General features: G+C 46.6%; 1 protein-coding gene across 1 annotated transcript; it reads right to left on the bottom strand.

Annotated features, from left to right (window-relative positions):
* Positions 1 to 1,523: 1,523 nt before the first annotated feature.
* Positions 1,524 to 11,368, bottom strand: PAX1 (paired box 1). The gene is made up of 5 exons (XM_007950364.1): positions 11,095 to 11,368; positions 10,036 to 10,665; positions 7,716 to 7,858; positions 6,881 to 7,109; positions 1,524 to 1,615 (listed from the first exon to the last, which is right to left on the bottom strand). The coding sequence occupies exons 1-5, from the start codon at positions 11,366 to 11,368 to the stop codon at positions 1,524 to 1,526; spliced, it is 1,368 nt and encodes a 455-aa protein (XP_007948555.1).
* Between the last annotated feature and the right edge of the window lie 13,182 nt (positions 11,369 to 24,550).

The following is a 24,550-nucleotide window of genomic DNA, read 5'->3' as shown; positions in this document are numbered from 1 at the left end:
TCTTTACCTCATATCCCAAGATCGAGCCCTGAGATGGTGGGAGGTGGCAGGAGGAAGGCTATCCCTTACCTTGGCTGTCTTGCCAGGCACCAGGGCTGGCCCATGGTAAATGCCCCATCCATTTCACTTTATTTTCTACCTCTTGCCCAACATGGCCCACAAATGCTAAGGAGTAAACCAATCAATGATTTCCTTTTACCAATTCACTTATTGAAGACTCAGAAGAGAGGAGAGGCATAACTACACAATATTCTAAACAGACACAGACAGACACTGCTCACCTTCACCAAACGTACTTAAGACGCTGTCCTTTATTACACTTTTAACAGGTGATAGCAAACTCTAACCAGAGACATTGTTATGACTAGAAAATTGCCATTTTCTGCCCAGGGTCCCACCACCCTTGTGCCTGAACTTGAAAGCAATTAACAGTGCTTGTGTATTGCCCTAGAAGACACTTTCTGGGTTTTTTTCCTCCTTGCTCCCACACTCACACACCTTGCAAACCAGAAGTCCAAATGTACCTTTCTACCCCAAAGCAGTCTGTAATTTAAATTAAGATATGTGTTGACCCCTAAACACCAAAAGACAGTGAGGATGCTTTTGCTGTTTGTCAGAATCTCAGTATTGGAGAGGGGGTACAGTTCCAGGCCATGCAGTTTTGTAACTACCTAGAACACCACCTGCCCCAGGGGCTCCTGCCCCTGCCTCAGTCTTCTTTTAGATGATATCATCTCTGAGGAAGCAAAGAGAAACACAGCCACTGGGTAATGAGAAAATATAGATTTCCAGACAATATACTGGGTAAGGGAAGGTCTCACAGGTGACAGTTTTTGTTCATTATAAAATTGCAAAATAAAAGGCTGTGGCTGATCCGGTACACTATCTCAGCTTGAGGGCCGGTGTTCTGAGGGTAGGAGGAAGGGGGACAGTCTGCAATGTGAGAGCTGCTGAGTGCTAGCTTCAGGAGAAGCAACTGAAGGGCAGTCTGGGGCGCTCTCAGACCGGGGTGGGGTGGGGGGGCGGGGTTAAAGGGCAATAGTCTTTTATTGTAAAAGGCACAAAAGGGAAAATAACAGGGGAGTTGTCCCGATGGACCAGAGAAAAGAGATGCAAAAAATAAAGCAACAGAAGAGGGGGGAGGTGATGTAGAAAGTGGGAGGAAACAAAGGACAAAGGAAGAAGGAAATGGACGTAGAGTAAAAGGGAGGGAAGAGAAGGAAGACGGCAAAGACGGACAGATCAGGAAAGACAGAGACAGATAGAGGCTGACAGGGCGAGGGAGGCCACGTTGGAGCAAAGATCCTGACCAGGCTGCAATAGTCTAAATCCAAAGTTCTGAAAAAGACTTAGAAACGGGTCCGGCAAAGAAAGTGTGGCCGGCCACGTCAGCGTGCAGAGCTGGGGCAGGCGGAGCAGTGCCCGCGGGCTGGCTCCAGAGTAGAGTCCTAGTCTCCTCCGGTCCTGCTTGCGCGCCCGGTCCGCCTCCTCCGGGCTCGGCTGGGGCTCGGGGAGAGCTGTGCCTAAGAAGTGGAGGCCGGGATAGGCAGTCCGTGTAAACTCCCGAGGGCGTCCGGGGCCTTGGCGCCGGGGCTAGGTGGTTTCCGGTCGGCAGCTGCAGAGGAAGCAGAGGGGCGTGGGGTCAGAGACAGGGTGCCTGCAAACCCTGCAGCGACGAAAGCATCTGCGGGCGAAGGCTGGTCGGCGAGCGCGCTGGATAGCGGGAGTTCGGGGAAAGGAGCGGGGCCCAGCTTGCCCGTCGCACCCGCCCTTCCACTCTCCCTAAGGCTGGTCTTGCACTGCAGGGTTTCGGACGAGACCGTTTTTGCCAGAGCTCCCAGACCACCCACCTTGCTTAAATCCAGAGCTCCAGAGCTCTGGTAGCGTAGTGCCTAAGGCACTTGACTGCTAACCAGAAGGCTGGAATTTCAAACCCACCAGCCACTCCTCGGAAGGAAGGTGGGGTAATCTACTTCCGTAGTGATGCGGCCTCAGAAACCCAATGGTTCGCTATGAGTACGGTCCGACTCCACGGCACGTAACAACAACAACAATAGGCCCCGGAGCAAAAAGGAAAGTGATGCGCACAGAGGGGCACTGCCGACCTTTGCGTCCTGGGAGAGGTCTTCAGATCCGACTTCAGGAGAAAGCAACCAGGAACCGGGAGTGCAACCCGCGCGGCCCTCCTGTCAACACCTCTAACCCTAGTCTTGCGCGAGGGCCGACGCCACTCAAAGAGGCTCCCGGCAGGTGAACACCAGAAGCTCAGTGGGCAGGGGCGAACGTGTGGAGAACTGGTCACCAAAGCCTCCCTTTGCTGAGGGCCTGAGGAGGCCAAGACACCTCTGACTTAAGATACGAATGCACTTGTCTGTACTGAACCCATGCTGTCCACGCTCCAGTGCTCTCACCGCTAGCGGCCTGAGCGCGTCCTGGGGCCGCCACTCCTGCAGGCCAGATCTGGCGGCCTTCTGCGCGATGCTGTTTTATTTAGGGTTTGGGAAGGCCCGGAGTTTTGCTACTGGAAGCCTGAAAGTGACTGCACCGTTACGCAACCCGTTTTCCCTGGTGGCTCAGCTTCTTCTGCAGAAGGAACACAGACTTGTTTATACCTAAATGAGCTTATTTTCAGTTTTCTTTTTTTCCCTGAGTTCTTTAAAATGTAAGCTCATAGCACCTGGATTTGGAAAGAGGGAGAATTTTATTTATTTTTTTCCTGCAGCTCCCTGCACCCCAGCCCCAAACCCTGGCACAACTTGGTAGGGCTGCCCAGAGCCAACACCTGTGTGTGAAGAGTTAGTCTGTCTCCCCCACTTCTCTCTCTCTTTTTCTTTCTGTCTCTCTCTGTCTCTCTCTGTCTCTCTCTCTCTCTCTCTCTCTCTCTCTCACACACACACACACACACACACAGATGTTGGTTCGAAAAGGGTGGGAAGGCGGAAGAGGTCTAAAGACAGAGAGGCCCCTCTGCTTCTGTGCTACAAGCTCCCTGTCCTAAACACAGTTATGACAGCCCAACAAGAGAGCTTTTCAGATCTTCTCTTTCCATCCTATACACACATCCCAAGGTGAGGACCTGTTTAGAAAACATCTGAGGAGCAGGAGGCTTCTGGGCACTTGAGGTTGCCTTAGAGACTAGGGAGAAAATGAGCCAGTTCAAAATAAACACCAGGGAGCCCCGAAGGGACTCCACCTCACCCTGCAGGGGTGATTCCAGCTGAGTGTTTTAGCTACTGACTGCCAGTGCCTCCCCTTCAGGCCTCTTCTCCCCTTCTTTCTCATCCACGAGACCCCAGGCAAAGAGGGTGCTTTTGTCACATGGGGCTTTGGAGTGCTGAGCCCAGCAGTAGGGGCTCTGCAAGCTCCTTTAAAATCAGGGGGTAGAAATTGGGACAGGCGTTTTAAAATATTAGGACATAGTATGACAGTGTTTGCTGGGCTGGGCACATTTGGATGCTCCCAGGGTTTGGGGAGAAGGAGCTGGGCTGGTAGGTCAAATGAGGCTGGAACTGGTGGCGGCAGGGTGTGCTCAGCAAGGTTAGCTTTTAGGATTCTCCAAGGATTAACTTGCCAGCAGAGTAACAGGAAGGAAGGTTTTCTTTAACAATACATTGCCTTTGTGCTATGCAATATCTTACAGATTTGATTTCCAAATCTTTAGTCTTTCCAAAACCTAGCTGAGAAGGATTTTAGAACCTCTGGGTTTTGGTGGTTTCTGAAAACACACCAAACACCAATTGCCTTGAAAGGACATATGGTAGGTCACCTGTCTGGGGGAAAATATATATAGACAGAGAAAGACAGACAGATAGATGATAGATAGATAGATAGATAGATAGATATGCCTTGGCTATGAAAAGACATTTTGTAGGGGGTTAGGTTCCTTGAATGCAAGCCCCTCAATATGTAGATCAAGTGGAAATTTCTTATTTTTCTCTCAGTTTCTAAGTTTCCCTTCCCAGGATAGGAAATGTAAATCATACTTTCCTGCCTACATAATAGGTAACTCAGATTGACTACCATTCACCAAGATAAAATTAATACACTGTAAATCATAGTTTGATATTTGATTAGACTTCCCTTGGGGTCACTGCTGAGATCTCCATTTATAGGACAATAGATTAGAGGAAGAGATCACACTGATATTGTGTGCCCTCTAGTAGATTCCAACTCACAGTGGCCCTATAGGACAGAGTAGAACTGCTACTAGACTGTCGTCTTTATGGCAGAAGACCACAGGTCTTTTCTCCCTAGAAGCCACTGATGCATTAGAACCGGAGACCTTTCAATGAGCCCTTAACCATTACCCCACCAGTTCTCCCTCACTTGTTCCTGCTTGCTATCTATCCTAGATGACCTAAAGTATTTGCTTTTTACTAAGCAAAGTGCTATGCTTCTTTGTAAATCCTATTCCTACCATTCTTATAAATTGAACAATTAATGATAGTAAATTGTCTTATGGGATAGGTATCTTTGAAGGTATTAATTTCTTAAGCAATTAGGAGAAAGTAAAAGGCAGAGATTCAAATCATTTTGTTTTGTCTCTTCAAAGACTTCTGTGGTAGTAGTAGTACATTTTTGAAGTGTCGTTTTCTACCAATGAGAAGAGGATTAAGAAATCTATAATCCAAGTTAAGTATGTAATTCTCAGCCCATGAGAAAGGTTAGATAATGTGTGTTTATTTTTATATTCCCAATCAAAGAGATAAACTTGTATGCCAGTTTGAGAAATCTTTTTTTAATGATGTGCTTTATTTATTCAATGCTCCTTTTACTTGCATCTTTAAATAACCATGAGAATCAGGAAATTGTTCATGTAATAACTAGAGTTGCTAATTGTTGCAGCAGATTTTGAAAATGGGGTGCGATGTTTCATAATATAAATGGTAAAAATTATGAGGATGCTAGAACCATTACATGGCTCTGCATTTCTGAAGAGAAAGTATCTTCTAAACAAGATTGCCTACTAACCAGTCTAAATGTTGAAAACTCTCCCCTGAATTAACCAGAATTAATTGAGAATTCAGAACTGTATGTTCTAGCTTTGGAGTGTTAACCTACACCTCATAGTTTGTTTCTAATTAGACTGGAATGCCCCAGGAAATGAACTCTGAAGACAGGCAGTGCTTGTGATGATTCTTCCTTTTCCTTTGGATCAACCCAGGGAAAATTGTTGAAATTTGTGGATATACTTTCCTAATTCAAGTAAACTTGCTTAGTTAAGTGATGTGTTGCTGCTGTAATGAAGAAAATTTAATTTCAATTCCTAATTCAGTTGATAGCCTAGGTTGCTGAGAAGACTGGAGACCAAGGACAAGAGAGCTAAGCACTCACCCTGAGACCCCCTATCTGTTCTTACATTTAAAAAGTAAAGGAGATCTAGTTCTCAATTTTTTAAATGTCCTTTACTTAGATTTTCCTATAACTGAGCAGGTAATATTCTATTATTTGAATTAAATTTAAAACTAAATCATAAAGTTTTAATTCACATTTTTTTATAAATTTTCTTTACTTGAATTTGCCACCAACTAAGCAAGTAATCATTATTCTAATATCTTAGGGTATTTAATCTTTAGGGACAGTAGAAAAAAAAATACTTTTGCTCCTCCAGTTGACTGTTATCAGTGGCATCTTAATCTTCTCCTTTTCCCTCTCTCTCTTTCTCTTTTAAGTCCCAGCTGACCACTCAACTACTTGCAAGTAGCACTTTTTGCTTGGGCTTCAGAAAGGAGGATGTCCCTTCCAGTCTCTGCCTGCCCTATTGCCACCTGACCTCCCACCCGCCCTGCCTGGTGTAAGGCAGATCAGCTAGTAAGTGTCCTTTTGAAATTTGGGAACATCTTTGCCCCATACTGCCCCCAGGTTTGTGCCTTGCCCCCCTCTCTTCAGAGGTTGGGATGCATTCCTTTCCTAAGACCCTTGCAAACTGCTCATCAGAATCTAAAATCAGGCGTGTTGGAGATTATGAAATCCACCCATCTCCTTTCCCAATGCAGAAATAAGGATATAAGACAAAGTGAGCTTTTCTTAAATTAAAGGAAAAACCAGGAATGAAAGGTCTATTTAAGAAGATAACCCTCATACTGCTGGCTATCCATGAAATACCTCAAATCTGTTAGTTGGCTTATCAGGGAACAGATTTATGGAGGAGGAGATTTAAGAGAAGGAGAAGAAGAGACAAAGAGGTAGAACTCCTGACTACATTCCCCATGGATAGAAGGAAGGTACTAGAAGCACACAGAGTTCAGAAGAGCCTGGACTGAGGGACACAAAACTGAAATGTTCTGTTTTCCCACAGTAAGCATTATTATCGTTATTAATGAATCCAAGGAGAGACCAATACCTGGTAAAAAGAAAAAAAAAAAAAAAAAAGAACCTGGAAGAAATAGACGAGAAATGCCCTGGAAGGGTCCAGGTGTGGAAATCCGTGCAGAGTCAGGCCCCATGTCAGGGGTAACACGGAAGGCAAAGCTCCACAGACCACAGAGAGATGGAGCTGGAGGACTCCTTCTAGATTCCTTTATGGATGTAGAGAGACACTGAGGCCCAGAAAGGAGCAATAACTTGACCAAGGGTATAAAAGCCAGGTGAAAACCCAGGATGTCTGTTTGCCAGCTTGACTCTCTTTCTCCTCTCTCCATACACCTAGAGGGGCCCTCTTCTGAGATGTGGGACACACCTGGGACAAGCTTAATGTTTAAAAGGGAGAATGTTAGGTATTATTCCAGTAGGGGTATTTTAGGTTCTCTCTCTTGCCTCCCCCTCCCTTTCTCCCATTATCAGTTTTGTCTCAGGATCCTACCCACTTCCCTGCAAGCCTCCTAGTCCTCAGGGCTTCCACCACCACTACCCCCATCTTCCCCACCTAAGCTCCCCTCACCTTCTCTGCTGGGATGCTTGAATGTCACTGCCGCAGAGGCAGAGAGTTCCCCGCCGTGCACAGCCACACTGGCCCCAGGGGGTGCCAGCGGAGGACCCTGTGCTGGGGGCCAAGGTGGTCCTGGGGCAAGGTAGCCGCCACCCGATGCGCTGTACACACCATGCTGGTTGGATGCCGGGTAGGCACAGGCTGGAAGGAAGGTGCCCACTGCTGAAAGACTCGAGGCGGACTGGGGGTAGAGAAGACAAATAGTCAGCCTAGGGCATCCCATGGATCTCCCTCCCTGATGTCTCCAGCTCACACAACTCCCAGGGTGTTATTTCCCAAAATTGTCCCATCAGTTATCTCCATGTGAGGACTGACCTCTAATGTTAACAGTAAGGCCTTAAAAAAAAAAAAATTCAGCCACTCCTCGGAAGGAAGATTGGCCCGTCTACTTTCATAGTTTCCACCTCAGAAACCCAAGGAGGGGTCGCTATGAAGGCAGTGAGTTGTTTGTTTATTTTTTTCTTCCCAGTTATAATGTATAACCTATATATAACAATTTAAAACATAATAATACAACTAGAGGTGAAAATGCGGAATTCATTCTGCAGTTAGAGAAAATGGCTTTGCCGACCTCTCTTTTGGAATTCCAGCTATTTTAGTAAAATCTCTTGGCCAAAGGCAAATCAATACCCCCTCCAAACCCGCCAAACTAGTGAGCAATGGAAATACACAAAGAGCACACACTTTGACACTTATCCTCTTCTCAAGTTCTCTTTCTCTGTCTCCCTGTCGTCTACTATCCATTCTGCTCTCTTAGTTAAGGATACATCTCCTGGCACTCAGTTACCTGAGGATATTTAATATCCGCCTCTAGGACAGGTTTCTCAAGCCCATTCACTGCTTGGGCAGTTGGGAAGGCAGTACGATTCACACTGGCCCAGTCTTCCATCTTGGGGGAGTAGGTGGTGCCTTCACTCCCAGCCAGGGCCCCTGCTGGGGGCACGGGACAGATTAGAAGGAGCTTTGGATCCTGCGCAGGGCACGCGCACTGCCCACCCGCCAAGTTTACACTGCCATATACAAGATGTTTACAAAATCACCCAGCTCATAAAGGAAGGCCCGACCTAGGCGCTTCCCCAAACACCTAAGGAGTAATCGCCTTCCGCGTTTTGCTTTCATTCTTAGGGGGCAGAGGAGCGGTAGACTGCAGGGCCTTCTATTTCCTCCTCCCAGCTCTTGATCTGCTTCCCGAGAAATGGAAGTTCTGGCAGAGAAGCGGCCTATCCCGTAAAAGGTAGGCACCTGAGGCCAAAGAGGCCACTCAGCTCTCCATAGGCGGTTCTGGGAGAAGGGTACCGAGTCCCAGTTAGAAATTCACAGCAACCTCTGAGAATTATAGGCAGTCAGTCCCCAGGTAACCAACAAGATCTTTTCCTAAGTATACCTTTAAGTGGAATTTGTGCGAGAGGTTCTTATTTATCCTTACTTTCAGGTTGCTAACCAAAAGGTTGCTGATTCCAACCCATTATACCTAAGGCACCTGACTGCTAACCAGAAGGCTAGTGGTTTAAACCCACCAGCTACTCCTTGGAAGGAAGGTTGGGCAATCTGCTTCCATAGTGCTACTGCCTCTGAAACCCAAGGAGGGGTCGCTATGAGTCAGGTCTGACTTGAGGGCACATAACAACAACAACAGTGACTTTGTGAGAAAGATGAAGCATGCTGCTTCCAAAAATATTTACAGCCTAGGAAACCCTATGCGGCAGTTCTACTCTGTCCTATAAGGTCACCTTGAGTCGAAATTGACCAAGTACAGTGGTTTTTTTGTTTTTTGTTTTTTAAGTACAAGAACAGGTTCCAAGCCTTTTTAATGATTTAAAAGCTGCAGTGCAAAAAATGAAAGTGATTGTGATGAAGAATTTATTGTGTGTAGGAGTGGGCTCAATAGTTTCAAAGAGAGGGCAAATTTACCTAACATTTAAGGATAAGTGCCAGTTGTTTGTAAGTAGGATGCTTTTAACTTGAGGACTTACTGTACATAGGTTTCTCAAAATCTCAGCAAGTCTCTGGAGGTCTATGAAACTTATGCTGCCTCTGAACACATCCAAGTCTTCCCCAAAGAGGCATCAACCTTGCAACTACTGCGCTACTGGGCAGACCTGCTTCCCGTGCACGTGTGTTCAGACTAGGGGAAAAACTTGTATCTGAGCACAGCTCAGCAGGGTCACCTCCCAGCCAGTTGTCCATCAGCTGCTCCACAGCTTGGTCTCAGAGGAAGGCCCAAGCTGGGTTCTAGCCACGAAGAGAAATAAAGCATGTGTGAGGCCTGGGAAAGGCCCCTGTTACTGCTGGAGCTAAGCATTGGCAATCTCCTACTGGCTGCCCTTTCTGTCTCCTAGTGTACCTAGAATTCTGCCCCTTATCATCTTAGGAGAGAGCAATCCATGACTGCTCATGGACGAAAGAAACCAGTTTATGGTCTACTCAAGTATTTACCTAAGCCAGACAGGAGGGTGCCTCAAACTTTCCCTTCAACCCCCTCCACCACCACCAAGATAGATGGCCAATAGTGTGCTGAACTCGAATTGCAGGCGAAGGGTAAATCTTTGTGAGCTTCCACCTCCAGTATCACTGATGCCTGTGGAGCTATCATTCAGGAGACCCTCTTAGGACTCTCAAGGCACCAGGCCTGCTGAAGATCCAGGCCACTAGGTAAGACTGAACACATGGCCCATTTCCCTGTTATTCAAAAGACTCACTGCACCTGAGATACACATGTACGGACCCGTTTGGGGTACAATGAGGAACCCAGAAAGCTAAAGTAAGGGTTGCAGAATTGCCAGAGCAGTTTGTTTGGCCTAGAACTAGCGATAGAGGTTTGCATACTTTTGGCAAGAATGAAAAAGCGCAATTTCAGGTCTCTGAATTTGTGGTTGGCGATTGCTCTTCCACTTGAGAAATATTTTCCATATTTGTCATAAAATGTTCAAGATGTCCGATGGCTCCCACAGAAGGCCCACGCCCCCAAGAACCTCCCTGGCTAGCCTGGAGCCCTCCCATGAGCTAGAACCAGTCGGGGAAGGAGGAAGAGTGTGACCCCCACCCGCACGCCCGCCCAGCAAATTCTGCCCCTTCCTGGAAGGCTACTAGGGGCGGCCGCCACTGACCTGTTTGCTCCATAAACGTCCGGATGCCCAGGATGTTGCTGACCGAGTGCGCCGAGGGCCATGAGCGGGGGATGCTGACGTGGCCTGCCGTGCCCGGGACTCCGGGGTGGCTGCCCATTTTGGCACCAGTGGGTGACACGGGGCTGGGGTAGGGGTACTGGTAGATGTGGTTGTATGGCAGCGCGGGCTGCGGTGGCGGCTGCTTGCTCGCCTCGTAAGGCCCGGGCTGCGCCAGGTTGCCGATCTTGTTTCGCAGGATACGGCTTATGGAACTCACCGAGGGCACGTTGTATTTGTCGCAGACGCCGTCGGCCAGCAGCCTGTCGCGGATCTCCCAGGCAAAGATGCCAGGGTCGCCCTGCTTGTAGTCCCGGATGTGCTTGACCACATTGGGGGTAGTGACGCGGGGTTTGCTGCCCCCGATGGCTCCTGGCAGGATGGATCCGGTTTCATTGTAGCGCGCCAGGATCTTGCTCACGCAGCCGTGGGATACGCGCAGCTGCCGGCTGATGTCACAGGGTCGAATGCCCAGCTGCGCCAGTTCCACTATGCGCAAGCGGATGGCGTTGGGCAGGGGGCGGCCGTTGACAAACACACCGCCCAGCTGGTTCACCTCGCCGTATGTCTGCTCTGCGGACACGCCGGGCGTAAGAGGGCAGGGGAAAAAACACCGGCGGGTTAGCCAAGAGTGACCGAGTGGGACTAGGGACTGCACCCAAACGCGCGTCCAAAGGCGACAAGGAGACCCGCGAATCCCCAGACGGCTCGGAGTCCGAGGACAAACAGCCTGGATTGGGCTCCAGGAATCGGAGCAGCCATAGAGACTGAGAGGGGCACCCTGTGCTCCAGCTTTCCTAGCCCTTTTGACGTCGCAGCTTGGGGCGCCCTTTCCCGAATCGCGCCAAGCCACCCGGCGAAGGTAGAGGACATGAGGAGAATGTGGCTTGCCTGGCCCCAAGACGGAGTCGCTCGGGGAAAGCAGGCGAAAGGCAAAGGAGGCGCCGGGACAAAACCCACTTCGTTAGTCCACCCGCGCCCTGCTCGCTGCCCACCCCTTACCCATAGCGCGCGGGCCAGCAGGCTGCCTGGCGCCGGAACGGCGGGGGCTGGGCCCAAAGCAGTCCGGGAGAGCTCGGGCGCCGCCGTCGCCTGAGAGGCATAGAGGGAGGGTGCGCGCGAGCCGAGAGCCGCGGCGGCCTGGGCGCGGGCTGGAGATGCGCCGGGCGCCGCTGCGGAGCGCGCCGCGGTTCGCCCTCCAGCCAGCCACCGCCGCCGCCGCCCGCTCCCAGGACACTCTCCACGCCCGCGACCCCAGGCCCAGAGTGAACTTCATCCGATTGGAAGAAATTCGTCTGACCGGGAAGCTGCAGCGTGCGAGGATCAATTTGACGCGCTCTCCACGTCAATCTCAGCAGTCACGCCGGAGACGCTCTAGTTGGCAGCTCATTGGTTCCCGTCACCGAGACGAAGCGTCCCCCCACCCCATCCTCCCCGAAACTCTACCCCCTCCCGCCCTCCCACTTAGGCTTTCCTCCACCACCCTCCTCCGGAACCTCCCCCCTGTCTACACAAACATCCTTCCCAGCCCCAGCTGGGCCTGGAACCTTCCTTTCTCTCCTGGCCCCTAGCAATCTCCCCCTCCCCACCCCCAGGCTTTGGGAGTGATGGAGAAGTCATTTCAAGTTGGTAGGTGTTATATTAGTGCTAGTATGGTAATAGTACTAGCTTTGGTTTTATTTTCATTACTACTTCCATCACCATTACTACTACTAAAATATTAGTGAATGAAAGTTGCACACTGCAAAGTGGTTGTTGTGTAGCTGCCTTTACCCATTCCCCAGGCTTGATGTGGGCTTTGTGATGAGCTCCAAGGGTAGTGCAGGGCGCCTGGTGAGCAGGACACAAGATGGGTTTCAGTGAAACTGACTCTCCTTCATGTCTGATTACTGGCGACTCCCCAACCCTCTTCTCGAGATATCTTTACAATGTTTAATAGTCACCAATTCCTTTAGGGTAGTGAGAGTTATCTCCTTGACTCGAGAGGGACACATTCCAGGTTCTTAATCTTTGTGTCCTGGCCACCTACCTAAATTCATTTCGTTTCAAGAGGTGGCAGAAGGCATAGGCTGGAGAAGAATCCTGATCAGCGCTTCTTGGCTCTCACTCTAGGCCTGAAAAGCAGTCCCTTTCCCCTGAAGTCCTGGAAACCTGTACTCCTTCACACTGGAGTAGCCCGAGCTTACATTTCCTGGAGCACCAGCATCCAGGGTATGTTCATCAAACCACAAATTGGCTCTTACCCTTTCCTTTAAGCAATGATTTGCGCAGCCTGAAGTCTTTGACCCTGGTATTAACCGCCTACTTTTATTGTTGTTATTGTTGTTGTTCACTATTTCTATTCTGCATCAAGACCCAGTTCTGGAGTCTTCTGGATTGTGGCATTCTTGGAGTCAGCCACGCGACGGAGACCAGGGAAGGGCAGGTGGAAGGAGAAACACCCAGTTTGCACCTTAACTAGCATGAGCGGCTGGTGTTTGGGAGTTCCAAGCTAGAAGGGGAAAGGAGGATCTAGGCGGGAGCCTAGTAACAGTGGGTGCCCGAGACTCACAGAAGCTCCCAGCTTTCCTCAGGAAGCGGGAAGAGCACCTCCCTCAGAGATCCCAGAGTCCAGAGCAGGCAGAAAGTGGTAATCTGCGCGGGAACAATGATGCGGGATAAGGCTGGAGGCGCAGATGGATCTGATCAGCGCAGCTCGGGAGCGGCAGCGGCCGAGGCCGTGACCCCTTTCTCTCCGCTGTGGGGCCAGAGAGCGTCGCTGGCTCCTAATCAACCTGTACTAGAGTGTCAATTAAAAGAGCCTGAGCCATAAATCTCACGCTTTCTGCAGGAAGAGATATTGGCCTTCCAGGACCGGGGTAGGTGTCACAAGGAGGACTTCTCTCTTGGCAAAAAGAAAGCAGATTCCAAAAAGATGAGGACTTTCCCTTTTGGCAGCACGGAGAACACAGTGCAGCCTCCGGCTCCAGGAGTCCCGTGAGGCCTCGGGGACACGGATGATGTTTGAGGGTAGGGGCACTGGGGTCAGGACACGAAGAATCCTAAGGAAACTGGAGGGATCAGATCTGTCCACTGCACACCTCCCACCCAAGCCCCGCGAACAGGGTCGGTGCTAGGACAGAGGGAAGACAGGGTTGGAATAAGGTGGGCAAGTCGAAGCCAGGAGCCCCGCAATGGCGCGGAGCAGAGGACTAGGTGGCCATCGGGTGTAGGGCTCTCTGAGGCTGCGGAGAGTGGTAAGTGTTTGGAACCTGCTCGCTTCTCACGCAGGCTTTCTTTGCCGGTATCAACTCGGGCGCTCGAGCCCAAACGGTACCAGAGAAACGCAGCAGCCGCCCCTCAGTCCAGCGCAAACTCATGCTTCCGAAAAACACTTAAAGCCATTTCTTTCTCTTGTAGGCAAGAACTCTAAAGGCACTCTTATCCATACTAAACCAAACCCACTGCCATAGGGTTGACTCCAATTTATAGCAACCCATTTTGATTACCTCTGGGGCAGACGGTTGAGGAGTGCGCCCGAAGTTCTTTGGGGTGGCAGATGCCACTGGCCCTAGCCTCAAGCCCCAGGCGCCAGCAGAGCTAGGTCGGCACCACATAGGGCTGGCTGCAGCCCTCTCCGCCAGCGAGCTTAGTTTGTCGCCCCCTGTCGGCCTCCGACCCAGCTCTGTGGATTCTTAAAACAGCTGGTTGGGCTGGGGACGAGGTGCTGGTGTCCTAAGATGGGACTGAAGAAGGAACAAGTCCCAGGGATGCGGCTTGGCCCCTACAAGACCTGGGGGCGGCGACAGGTCTGCGCTGAACGCGCAGAAGTTTGAGTTCACAGGTTCTACGTTTTTGCTTGATGGGTTTGGCATTGAAGATTTGAGAACCCTAGGCGCAGTTTGCTGCAAAGTGAAGAGCGGCTCCCAGCGGCGCAGGAGATTGCGCTATGGGGCCCAGGACAGGACACCTCCGGGGGAATTGAGGTCTTCTGGAGCGCAGGAAGGATTCGAGTTCCCCACTCCACTACCAAGTCGTCTCCGGGAACTGGCCCAGGTTTCCAGAAAAAGAGAGAGAAGGGAGGTGAGCTCGCTTCCAAATGCGTGAGACAAAGAGGAGGCAGGAAGAAGTGCCTGCCCTCCTGGGGTTTGAGGTCTGGCGAGTGGGACAGCTGCTAGTGAATCTTTTCTGGCCGTTCACGTCCGAGCCTTGATCGCAGCGCCCAAAAGTTAGGACTGCGAGGCAGCCAGGGGGTCGGTGACTCGACCTTCCTAAGATACACAGTCGCGCCTACTTCTGCTTCTTGTCTCTTGCGTCGTTTTGGATTTTGGTGGGGCTGTTTAGGGAAGTTATTTGGATGCAAAAAAAAAAAAAAAAAAAAATCTTGATTAGCAAGTCGGGGTCTTCCAGGGGCCCGGGAGTCTCAGGGTCCCTAAGGAAACCTAAACAAGCAGATGAAAGCCCAATTCTGGCCCCGCGTGGCTGAAGGAGCAACCGCGGAGCAGGGCGCGCTGTGGCGCGTTTTGATTCTGCCAGGAAGATCCTGAAGGCAGAAAATACAAGCAGCGTCCCCGCAGAATTCTCTGGGCAAGCCGGGGCTCGACTAATGACTAACACAGGGAGCCCCGCGAGGAGCCGCGGGGCCAAAGCGGGCTCTGGCTAAGCAGAGCCAAGACCGAGTCCTCCTTCCGAGAGCCGCGTCTTAAGCCCACTGAGCCCGCTTTAACCTCTGCATGCGTTCTGGGTTCTGCTTAGACCCACGCTCTTGTGTTTTTAAGAACACTGTGCGGTGCGTTGTGGTTTAAATTAGACAAACGGAATTTCTCAATTTCCTATTTAAAAAAAAAAAAAATGAGTACAGGCTTCTCTCGCGCTTTTTGTACGAGGCGGAATCGCCTTTACTTTCCTCTCCCCAGGCCGCAACTTCTCAATGTTTGCAAAGGAGATCCCGCCCCACCACCCTTAAAAAGAAGAAAATTGATAAACGGACACTGAGACGTTGCTCATTATAATGAAATGTGAGAAAGAACTGACTCAGATCGGGGAATTGCAACCCCTCAGAGAACGCGCTTTAGACGAACTAGCTCTACGGAAACAAGAATGTGCGAGAAAGAATAAGGCAGCTGGGTGTGAACTCTGCTGTTGCAGAAGGAGGGTGAGGCCCCAGGGCTGAATTGACCCGTGTGCTCATTCGGTCTGGCGCGGGGCTGGTGAGCCCTCCCCATGAAGTGTACCCGTTGTGATGATCGGGAAGAATTGTGCGAAGCACCTTCAGCTAGCTATTGGAACTCAGACTCCCCAGACCCTAAATGGAAAATGATGAAGATGGTGCCAAATGCACTTAAAACATCCCCAAGAACAATAAATACCCTCCTAGGCTTTAGGAACTCTGGTAGCGTAGTGACTGAGGCATTTGACTGCTAACCAGAAGGCTGGCGGTTCAAACACACCAGCCACTCCTCAGAAGGAAGATGGGGCAATCTACTTCCGTAGTGATACTGCCTCAGAAACCCAAGGAGGGGTCGCTATGAGTCGGTCCTACTCCACCGCAAATAACAACAGCAACAAGGCTTCGCTTAGACCCATTCCCGAAGCTTCTTTTATTCGGCCTGCTTTGTGACTATGGTGGACTTGAAGCTGGTTCTTTGCCTAGCTTCGCATTTTATGTTAGCCTAGGTATATTTATTATTGAAAGCAGGTCAGGTCAGCAGTGAGATGGCTTGTTTCTGCTTACACTGGATAAAAAATAAAATAAAATAAAAATCATTTTCCTAAAACGAAATGGATAAACAAAAAAATAGATTAATGTTTTCCTCGTGATTTACAAAATAGTGGACTTCCAGGCTTCAGTGATTAGTTTCAGAGACATCAGAGAAACAGACAGTAGGAAACAAATGTGCAAACTTCACTGTAATTAAATAAAGGGAAAAGGGAAATTGAGCATCACAAACGAAGATCTGAGATTCTTTCTACCCTGATATGCAGGGATTCAAATACTGCATTATTACATACCTTTTCAGCTAGAAATATTTTCAATGTATCACTTGCATGAGAAAGATAAACTAAAGTCGACTTACAGGAAGCAGTAGGTTCTCTGAGCACCAGAGCAGTGAGTGTTCTGTCATTCTTATGTGTATGTCCTAGTAACTGCACAATTTGGGATTCTGTTTCTTGCTGTTATGTTCCCATTCTTTCCCTCAATTTCCACTTTCATGAGAGGATCTGTGCAACCAGAGCTATCTCATTTCATTGCATCAACATAAAAGCCACAGAAGGTGCCAGGTACTGATCGAAATCACACCTTGGAAATGAGCTCTCAATGTTTATGTGACAGTGTTAAGAGTCTAAACAGCAATATTAGAGTGGAAATATTTGGGAGATTAAAATGTCCATGGGGAAAACATATCTCCGGCACAGGTCTGTGTATATTCGGAGAAAGGAAGATCTAAGAGTGGCCACAGGGTACCAGGGATAAAGGTGGATATTTGCTAGGGACAGAAATGATGGTGTTGTGACTGTCTGTGAGAAGACTCGAAAAGGCAGAACTGCAGAAAGTTGCTGCTGCCGACTTGAGGATGCCCCTGAAGATTTGGTTTGCTCTGCTGCGAATATAGACACGTGTGAGACATCTACACTAGCCCAGCCTAATTGGAACTATCTTGAAATGTACTACCCTTGAATGCAAGAGTGTTGTTCTGGAAATTTTTGATCAAACACGGACATAGAGAATGGATCAAGGACATTGAAACTGAAGGACCTGTGTGGAGACCTTTTTCTTGATTAAAAAGAATGTTCTGCCAATACGTTATACACCTGTAAAATGTTGAATTGGCAAAAGATATGTGATAGATATATTTTTAACAATGATTTTAAAAAAAAAGTACTACTGAAGCTGCTTACATACAACCAAACACCTCATGAGATTTGGTTACTTGGTTTGGAAGTTTAGGGTCATAGTTTCATGGGACATCCCCGCTAATTGGCTTAATAACATATTTAGTGCTTTTGTCCCACGTCTTAGTTCACTGTATAGTGCCTAGGGTCTTAAATGATTGCAAGTGACCTTTTAAGGAACATAAATTTGTCTCTATTAGTCCGGAGCAACAGAGGAAGAAGGAAAGCAGGAGCAGGAGGACATGGAATGTGTGGTTAATTAGCAACTGCCTCCTTTGCCAGAACTGGATGGTGCCCAGCTACCATTACTGAACATTTTAATAAAAGATTTTATAGAAGAATCCTGACCAAAAGGAAGAAAATGTGAAACAGAATTTCAAATTTCCATGGAATCCAGGTTTTATGGAGCCAAGGAGTCTAGATGAACCCCTGAAACTATTACCCTGAGATAATCTTTAAATCTTAAACAAAAAATACTCCCTAGAGTCTTCTTAAAACCAAACAATAGTGTAGCTTAACCAAAGAATGTCGTATGTCTGTCTTACGCATTATGCTCTTTTAGGATCTATCTTAAAAAAAGAAAAGGAAAAAACCTCACTGCTGTCTAGTCTAGTCGGTTCCAACTCATAGCAACATAGCAACCCCTTCTTGGGTTTCCAAGGCCCATATGGAAGTAGATTGCCCAGTCTTCCTTTAGAGGAATGGTTCAAACCCACAAGCCTTCTGGTTAGCAGTCAAATGCCTTAGGCACTACACCACCAGAGCTCCTATATGGAATCAAATTGGCAAGAGCAACTTGAAAGATTGGACAGGAAACTCAGGGAGTAGTGCATTTATGTTCATGGGGGAGAAACAACTCAGAAAAAGAGGATGAGTATGGTTGCACAACTCAATGATGTAACCAATGTCACTGAATTGTATGTGTAAAACTGTTGAATTGGTGTATGTTCTGCTGTGTAATTTCTCAACAAAAAATATATTAAAGTATATTTTTAAAAGTATGTTTTTTAAAAAAAGAATGGCTAGCTGATCTATTTATTTATCTGGATTTGTCCTATTTTAATTAAAAATCCATACTCTACAATTTTCAGCACTTAAACATGACTCAAGTGCTGATTAAACATGATTAGAGTTGCAGGAACTGTTCCTTAGTAAGACTTCAACCACAGAATATGAAAACCTGCACGTTGAAGTTCCTCATTTCCCTCCTGCCCATGCACGGGGAGGCTGGGTTATTTCCCCATCTCCATTCACCCATTCCTAAGTTGCTTAAAAATATAAATTAAAATTAGGTGTTAATTAATTTAGTTTTCATAGTCCTTATACTATTTAGAAACATCACTATTTTGGAATAAAATGTTTGTACCAGAGGTGTGTTTGTTTTAGTTTAAAGTTGAATGCATTAAAGGCTTTGTAATATATATTTTGTCTAAGTAGGATTTCCTTCATATTCATTTAATATATCACGTCCGTATCTCTATGTTATTTCCTCTTGCAATGCCACTTAAGTAATTTTCTGTGTCAAAAATCTCATGTTTTTGGGGGATGAACTTTCCTAAAGGTACAAATGAAATTATTACTAACAAGTTACTGCTACTCTAGTTTGGTCAGTTTCAGCTAATTGTTGCTTTATACTGTCTTCTCTCTAATAGCTGCAATATCCCGATGCCTGCTTCATACACGTGCATTGTTGTTGTTGTATGCCTTGGTGAGCTTATAGGACAGACTAGACCTGCCCCATGGGGTTTCCAATGTTTTTCTTTACTGGAAGCAAAGTAACGTCTTTTTCCCACGGAATGACTGCCGGGTTCCAATCGCCAAGCTGTCAGGTTAGCGACTAAGGGCTTAACCATTGCACAACCAGGGCTCCTTTATACGTGCATACGACGTATATATAAATATATATAATATGCCTTCAGCTCAGTGATGGTTTTAATTTGCTCCCCCCTTTCCCTTGTGTATGGGCTATGGAGTTTTGTTGAAGACCCGTAGTGCCTCCGGTTTTGATTTAGTGTTTTGGAGTTTGTGATCTCATTGCCCGGTATGGAAAATATTAGACAGGGTCTGCCCATTGCATGCAGAAAAAGACCTGCATCACCACCGTACGCCGAGTGCTTGTACCCAGGGCCTCAATAACCCGACTGTGCAGCCATCCAGAGTTGACATTCAGCTTCTGGTAGAGACCGTGCCACCCAGTTGTTTTGTGCAAAGGGTTCGTTGAAACACTGATTCTCAAAGGCAACTGCACACTGTGATCACCAGGGGAGCTTTAAATCTCTATATACCTTCCTGCCATCCCCAGGGAGTCTGATTGCACGTTTCTGAGGTGCAGCCTGGACGTGGGGATTGTTAAGAAGTGCCCAGACTATTCTAATGTTTATTAAAATGTGAAAATATGTCTTTGAGGAAAGGAGGAGATGGTGTAACACAACATTTCTTGTTTTGCGACTCTTTCTGGGACGCGGGGAGGGCAGAGTGGGAGAGGGAACAGCTGGCGGGCGACTAACTGACCTTATGTCTGTGAAAACCCTGCCAGGGCACACGCAAACGCAGTTAAGTCCACGTGGAAAACGGCCTTCAGCGGAATTTTCACACTGCCTCACTTGGCCCTCCGCTAAGCGGCTGAGAAAGAACTCTGCCTCTTTAGTATCAGGCGGTCCTAGGTGCGCGGTCTTTAAACACTGGAGCCCTCTGTCTCCCTCCGCCAGCTCGCACAGGTGAAGCAGCCTCCTGGTTAAGTGGAACCATCTGTTCTGTGAGCTGCGGGGGCGCTTGCTGGAGTTGCCGATTGGCATAACCACTGACGCTGACAAAAGATCGACTTCCAGAGAGGCGGCAATGGAAAAATTAATCCAGTCGTCGGAGTTGATGGGCATGGAAGTGTTACAACACTCTTCTCCGGGATAGCCGGGCTGGCACCATCCTTAACCTTCTTCTTGCATCTGAGAAATACCGAGTCATCTTGAGGAGTGAAAATAGTTTATGTTTTTTTTTTTTTTTTATGATTACTGTTGTTATCAGCACTTTTGAATTGCCATGAACCTTGGTGGGAGGGAACCGTTTTCAAACTGGAGACTACAGTGTTGCTCCCCCTCACACCAAACTGACTTGTGAGAATAATGGAAATGACTAATTCACAAAGTGTCAGGATGGTGGGGAGGAGCAGAGAGGAGAGAAGGGAAAGGAAAAAAGAAAACACTGTTTTTCCTCTTTAAAGTCTCAGAACTTTAACTCATTCTCATTCTCACTAGCTTCACCTTGGTAATGAACATTACAATTTAAGCACTTTATTTTTACTGGTCATAAATTAACAATGCTTATATGCTTATACATATTTCAAATATGTATTTGACTTCTTTTTAAACCAAGTCTCAAGAAAATATGTAGTAACTCCTTCACTACAGGTACGTTATGTCCACCACTTTAAAAAGTAAAGGCCCTAGTGATGATTGCAAAACATGATGAGTATAATTAATATCACCGATTTGCATGTGTAAAAAGTTGAAATGGCAAATGTTTTGTGTTAAGTGTATATGGAGTGAAACCTGTGAGCCTGAACTGGACAGGACTGCCTTGCTTTTGCAATTCTTACAAGTTTCCCCGCCTTTAACGAGATACAATCTTACCACGTTTCTATGGCTTGTTTCAGGCAAAATACTTGAGCTTTCCTTCTCTAACAGGTTTCTACCTTATACCGGCTCTGGCGTTACAGGTTTCTCTGTATACATGTTTACCACAGTAAGGAAAAGTAAGGCATTGCATACACTGGTTTTTAAGATTCCTTTTAGCTATAAATTTTTGTTTCTAAATTACTACTGAATCTAAGAGAAATTAATTCTCGTGGGACTTTTAGATCTTGTTTATTTTTAAAAATCTTGAATGGGAACCTCTTGAAGAGCTTAAAATGTGTATTTTAGAAATATCTACTAAAAGGTACTTATGTTCATTTACTTTAATAAGATTATAATATTTATATTATAAGACAATGTTCAAATAACTGAAAGGTATATGAAAAAAAAGTAATAACTTAAAGTGTCCTTTAAATAATTTTGTATTTCTCAGAAACAATCAGAAGCTTAAAGGTTATGGGCTTGTAATGCAACACAGTAACAGATGCTGAACATGGCTACAGGACTGTATACTTTATGAACAGATATGCTGAGAAAATGAGTTTTGATAGGGTTTCTAAGCATTTAGACATTGGCAAAGGGGATAACTGAATTAATATCCATCGGACTGGAAAATACTCAGCATTTGGCATACTACCTCTTAACAGGCCAACAGCTAGAGTTTTGCTGCCCTAGAACAGTGCAGTATCAGAGAGCTGTCCACTTCATTTCTCGTAATAACACCTCTACTTGAGCCAAGACTCTGCTTGGTTTACTTTCTCTTCTATAATTACGTTACACCAGATATAACCCCGATCATTTTGCACAGGGCTGCTCTTTTCATGTGTGGGACATGTGTTCATGTTTGCAATGTCAGCCAACTGATTGGAGCAGAACAAATCTGGCACTTTCATCTTGGTTTCTCTTTGAACTGGGGTGCAGGTAACTCTCAAAGAAGGGCCGTAGAATTGGGTGGGAACTAGTGAAGCAAACCCCAGAGCTTTAATTTGGAAGAGTAGCCTTAGGTGAGATTTGATGGTGGTTTAATGCAACTCCAGGTTTGAGGTCTTTCTCAAAAGTAAGTCCTATTAGATTCTCCTCATGCTTAGGAATACAGACTCAATTTGATTATCCTCTCTTCTGATTATGCCTTTAAAGCTTTCCTTTTTCTCTCTAGTTTTTAAGCTGCTAGGAAGTTTGGATAAATTTTTGAACATGAATGATTAGAGCTACTACACATCACCTGAGCATGTGTATGTGTATGCATGTGTATGTACATGTGTGTTTGCTGGTGTGTACTGGTGCACAGAGAAAGGGTCTACACATCCTCTTTAAGGCATAGTGTCTACAGACCACCAAATGCACATGCACCTTAAATTCAGAAAATGACCTGACTGCAGAACAGTACACTATGGTCAAGGCTAGGCTTTCATTAATGCAAAAATCTTGAATTTGAATCCAGATTCTACAACTTATTAACATTTTACCTCTTTGAGCCTCCGTGACTTCATTTATAAGATATAATCATTGTAAGGATTAAAGGATCTAACCATGGAAAATGCGTAATAGTAGTAGGTGGCTAATCAGTGGCCATTATTCTCACTACATTATTTTTACATATTTTAAAGAAACTAATAAGTTTTAACTTTTATCTATTTTATAGGACATCCATTAAATGTGCAGTAGATGGTTTGCTAATAGAAATATTGATAAATCAAGCTGAATTAAATTGTTTATTGGACATTAAATAGGAGCTCTCATGGCATAATGCTTAAGGCTTTTGACTGCTAACCAGAAGACTAGTGGTTCAAACCCACCAGCCACTCCACAGCAGGAGGAATCTACTTCCATAGTGATATCGCCTTGGAAACCCAAGGAGGGGTTGCTATAAGTTGGATCTGACTAGACGGCAGTGAGTTTTTGTTTTGTTTTGTTTGGTTTGGAGATTAAAAAAAGTATTTTGTGAGTTTCTATTTGTTTGTCATGTCCTTTCACTGTTCTGAGGCTTTTACAAGGCTGGGTTCAAGACACTGAAATGACAATCATTGGGGAGACAGAGTTGGTAGTTTTTTAAAAAGATGTGTCTAATGCCAACAAAAGGTGAGTGGCAGGGTGTGGAGAGACAGCTGTAAACTCCGCAGTTTGAGAAAGCTGAGGAAGAAGGAAATTGATAGTTAACTTAAAGTTTTAACTAATGTGGGAGAATTTTGATTCTGAAAAAGGCCAACTCTTCTTGAAATGTTCTGGGCCCTGAACCAAACAGGAACCATGAGCCTGTTCTGGCTTTCCCTACTGTGACATCAAACTCTTCTGTGTTTACTTTCTTGCTTCCCCCCCAGGCCCAAGTGGAGTGTGTTCCCTTCCTTGTTTGCCTTTTGATCATATTCTTTCTCCTCAAGTAGAACCTGTGTTGTCTCAGGGAATGGACTAGTCCTGGTGAATTAAAGTTTCAAGATGGGGCCCTCTAGATTGTATGAGAATGAGAGTCCCACCCACCACAAATGACCATTCCCCCACACAAAAAATTAATTTATCTTATATTGCCCCACATTTTAACTTTTCCCTCATTCCCTGATGTGCCTCATATCTAAGATTTCAGTTAAATATCATCTACTATAATTAAAAAGGTCATACCCTTGGGAGATTTGGGTTTTTAGTATCACTACAGAAGTAGATTGCCCAATCTTCCTTCTGAGGAGTGGCTGGTGGGTTTGAACTGCCAACCCTCTGGTTAGCAGTCAAATGCCATAGACACTACACCAGTGCATCTGATGACCTCCATTTACACTTTATATACTGTAGTGAACACTGCCATGTACCACCAGATTCCCTACCCTCTCTCACCCTTCTACCCAGCCCTGAAGCATTCAATCCCCCAGCTGCTGGGAGTGTTGATGGCTGACATCTGTCAGTGGAATCCCCCTTCCAGGAATTTCCCTAGACTGAAGAGAGCAGTGACACCCAAAGAGAAGGAGTCTTCCTTGGTTTAGCCCAGATCCCATGTCTTGGGTTAGTTCACATCTACTGTGGGGGAACAAAAGCCTCAATGAAGGGCAACTCTGAAGGACCATCTCAGAGTGTGTGACTGTATCAGAGTCCAACTTCTCTCTCTTCCCAGTCCTACTTCCCCATTGCTCACAAACGTTGACCAAGAACACCCTCAGATAAACCACCTAACACAAAAGACTCAATCTGTTCCACAGGGGACACACCATATGAATTTGTTCCAAAGATGAAAGGTCAAGATGTGGAGATAAAATCATTTCCACTAAATCACACAGGGATGGAAACCAGAGTAGCTGGCTCACAGCTACTCCACCATCTCTTTGCCCTCACTGAAAGTGCATTCTAAGCAAGTGGGCATTTTCACTGAAGGGAATTGATTTGGCTTGTGACATCCAGGGGCATGAAGGGGGCTGGGTGAGCTGCAGCAAGGCCATCTTGATTAGCATCACAGTTCTTAAAATCTGCAAAGAAAGAAAAAGGCAAAAAACACAGAGGTGGGAGGGCTCCAGAACAAAAAGAGTGTCTTAAAGTGTGGTCTGGATCAGTTACCGACACATGTAAATTTCTGACATGAAAATGCGACAAAGCCTCTGAGGGACCACAAAATAGATTTGGTATTAAGGACTGTGTTGGTGGGCTTGTACCAGCTCTACCAATTAGCTTCACTGGGAAAATTAATCAAGTAGTTTTTGATTACAAAGGAAGCATATATCTACTGAGAAATAAATGATTTTCAGAATAGGAAGTTGTATCAACATGTAATTCATTGAGCAAATATGAAGAGATTTCTCTCTGCAATCAAAGCTGGTCTGTGATGCAGGGCTTGGGAGTGAGGTGCAGCTTTAGCACGGAGGACTTTCTGTTTCTTAAACTTAGCTATGCACCTCTCATTGGCACTAGATGGTGGGAGAAAGGGGGTTCCAGGTATGGGAAAAGCACACCATCCTGAATCTCATTTTTTTTTTTTCAAA

The sequence above is a fragment of the Orycteropus afer genome, unplaced genomic scaffold (genome assembly GCF_000298275.1).
Source record: "Orycteropus afer afer isolate SDZICR_OR568_19922 unplaced genomic scaffold, OryAfe1.0 scaffold00269, whole genome shotgun sequence".
NCBI classification, from domain to species: Eukaryota; Metazoa; Chordata; class Mammalia; order Tubulidentata; family Orycteropodidae; genus Orycteropus; species Orycteropus afer.
Note: the sequence above shows the minus strand (reverse complement) of the source record. Positions and strands in the feature narration are given on the sequence as shown.

Excerpts from the sequence above, each read along its gene's own strand:
- PAX1 (XM_007950364.1), bottom strand. The coding sequence starts at position 11,368 with ATGAAGTTCACTCTGGGCCTGGGGTCGCGGGCGTGGAGAGTGTCCTGG. Across the intron at positions 7,859-10,035 it reads GACGTTTATGGAGCAAACAG|GGGCCCTGGCTGGGAGTGAA; the intron begins GTCAGTGGCGGC and ends TGCCCCCAGCAG. Across the intron at positions 7,110-7,715 it reads CGGATATTAAATATCCTCAG|TCCGCCTCGAGTCTTTCAGC; the intron begins GTAACTGAGTGC and ends CTCTACCCCCAG.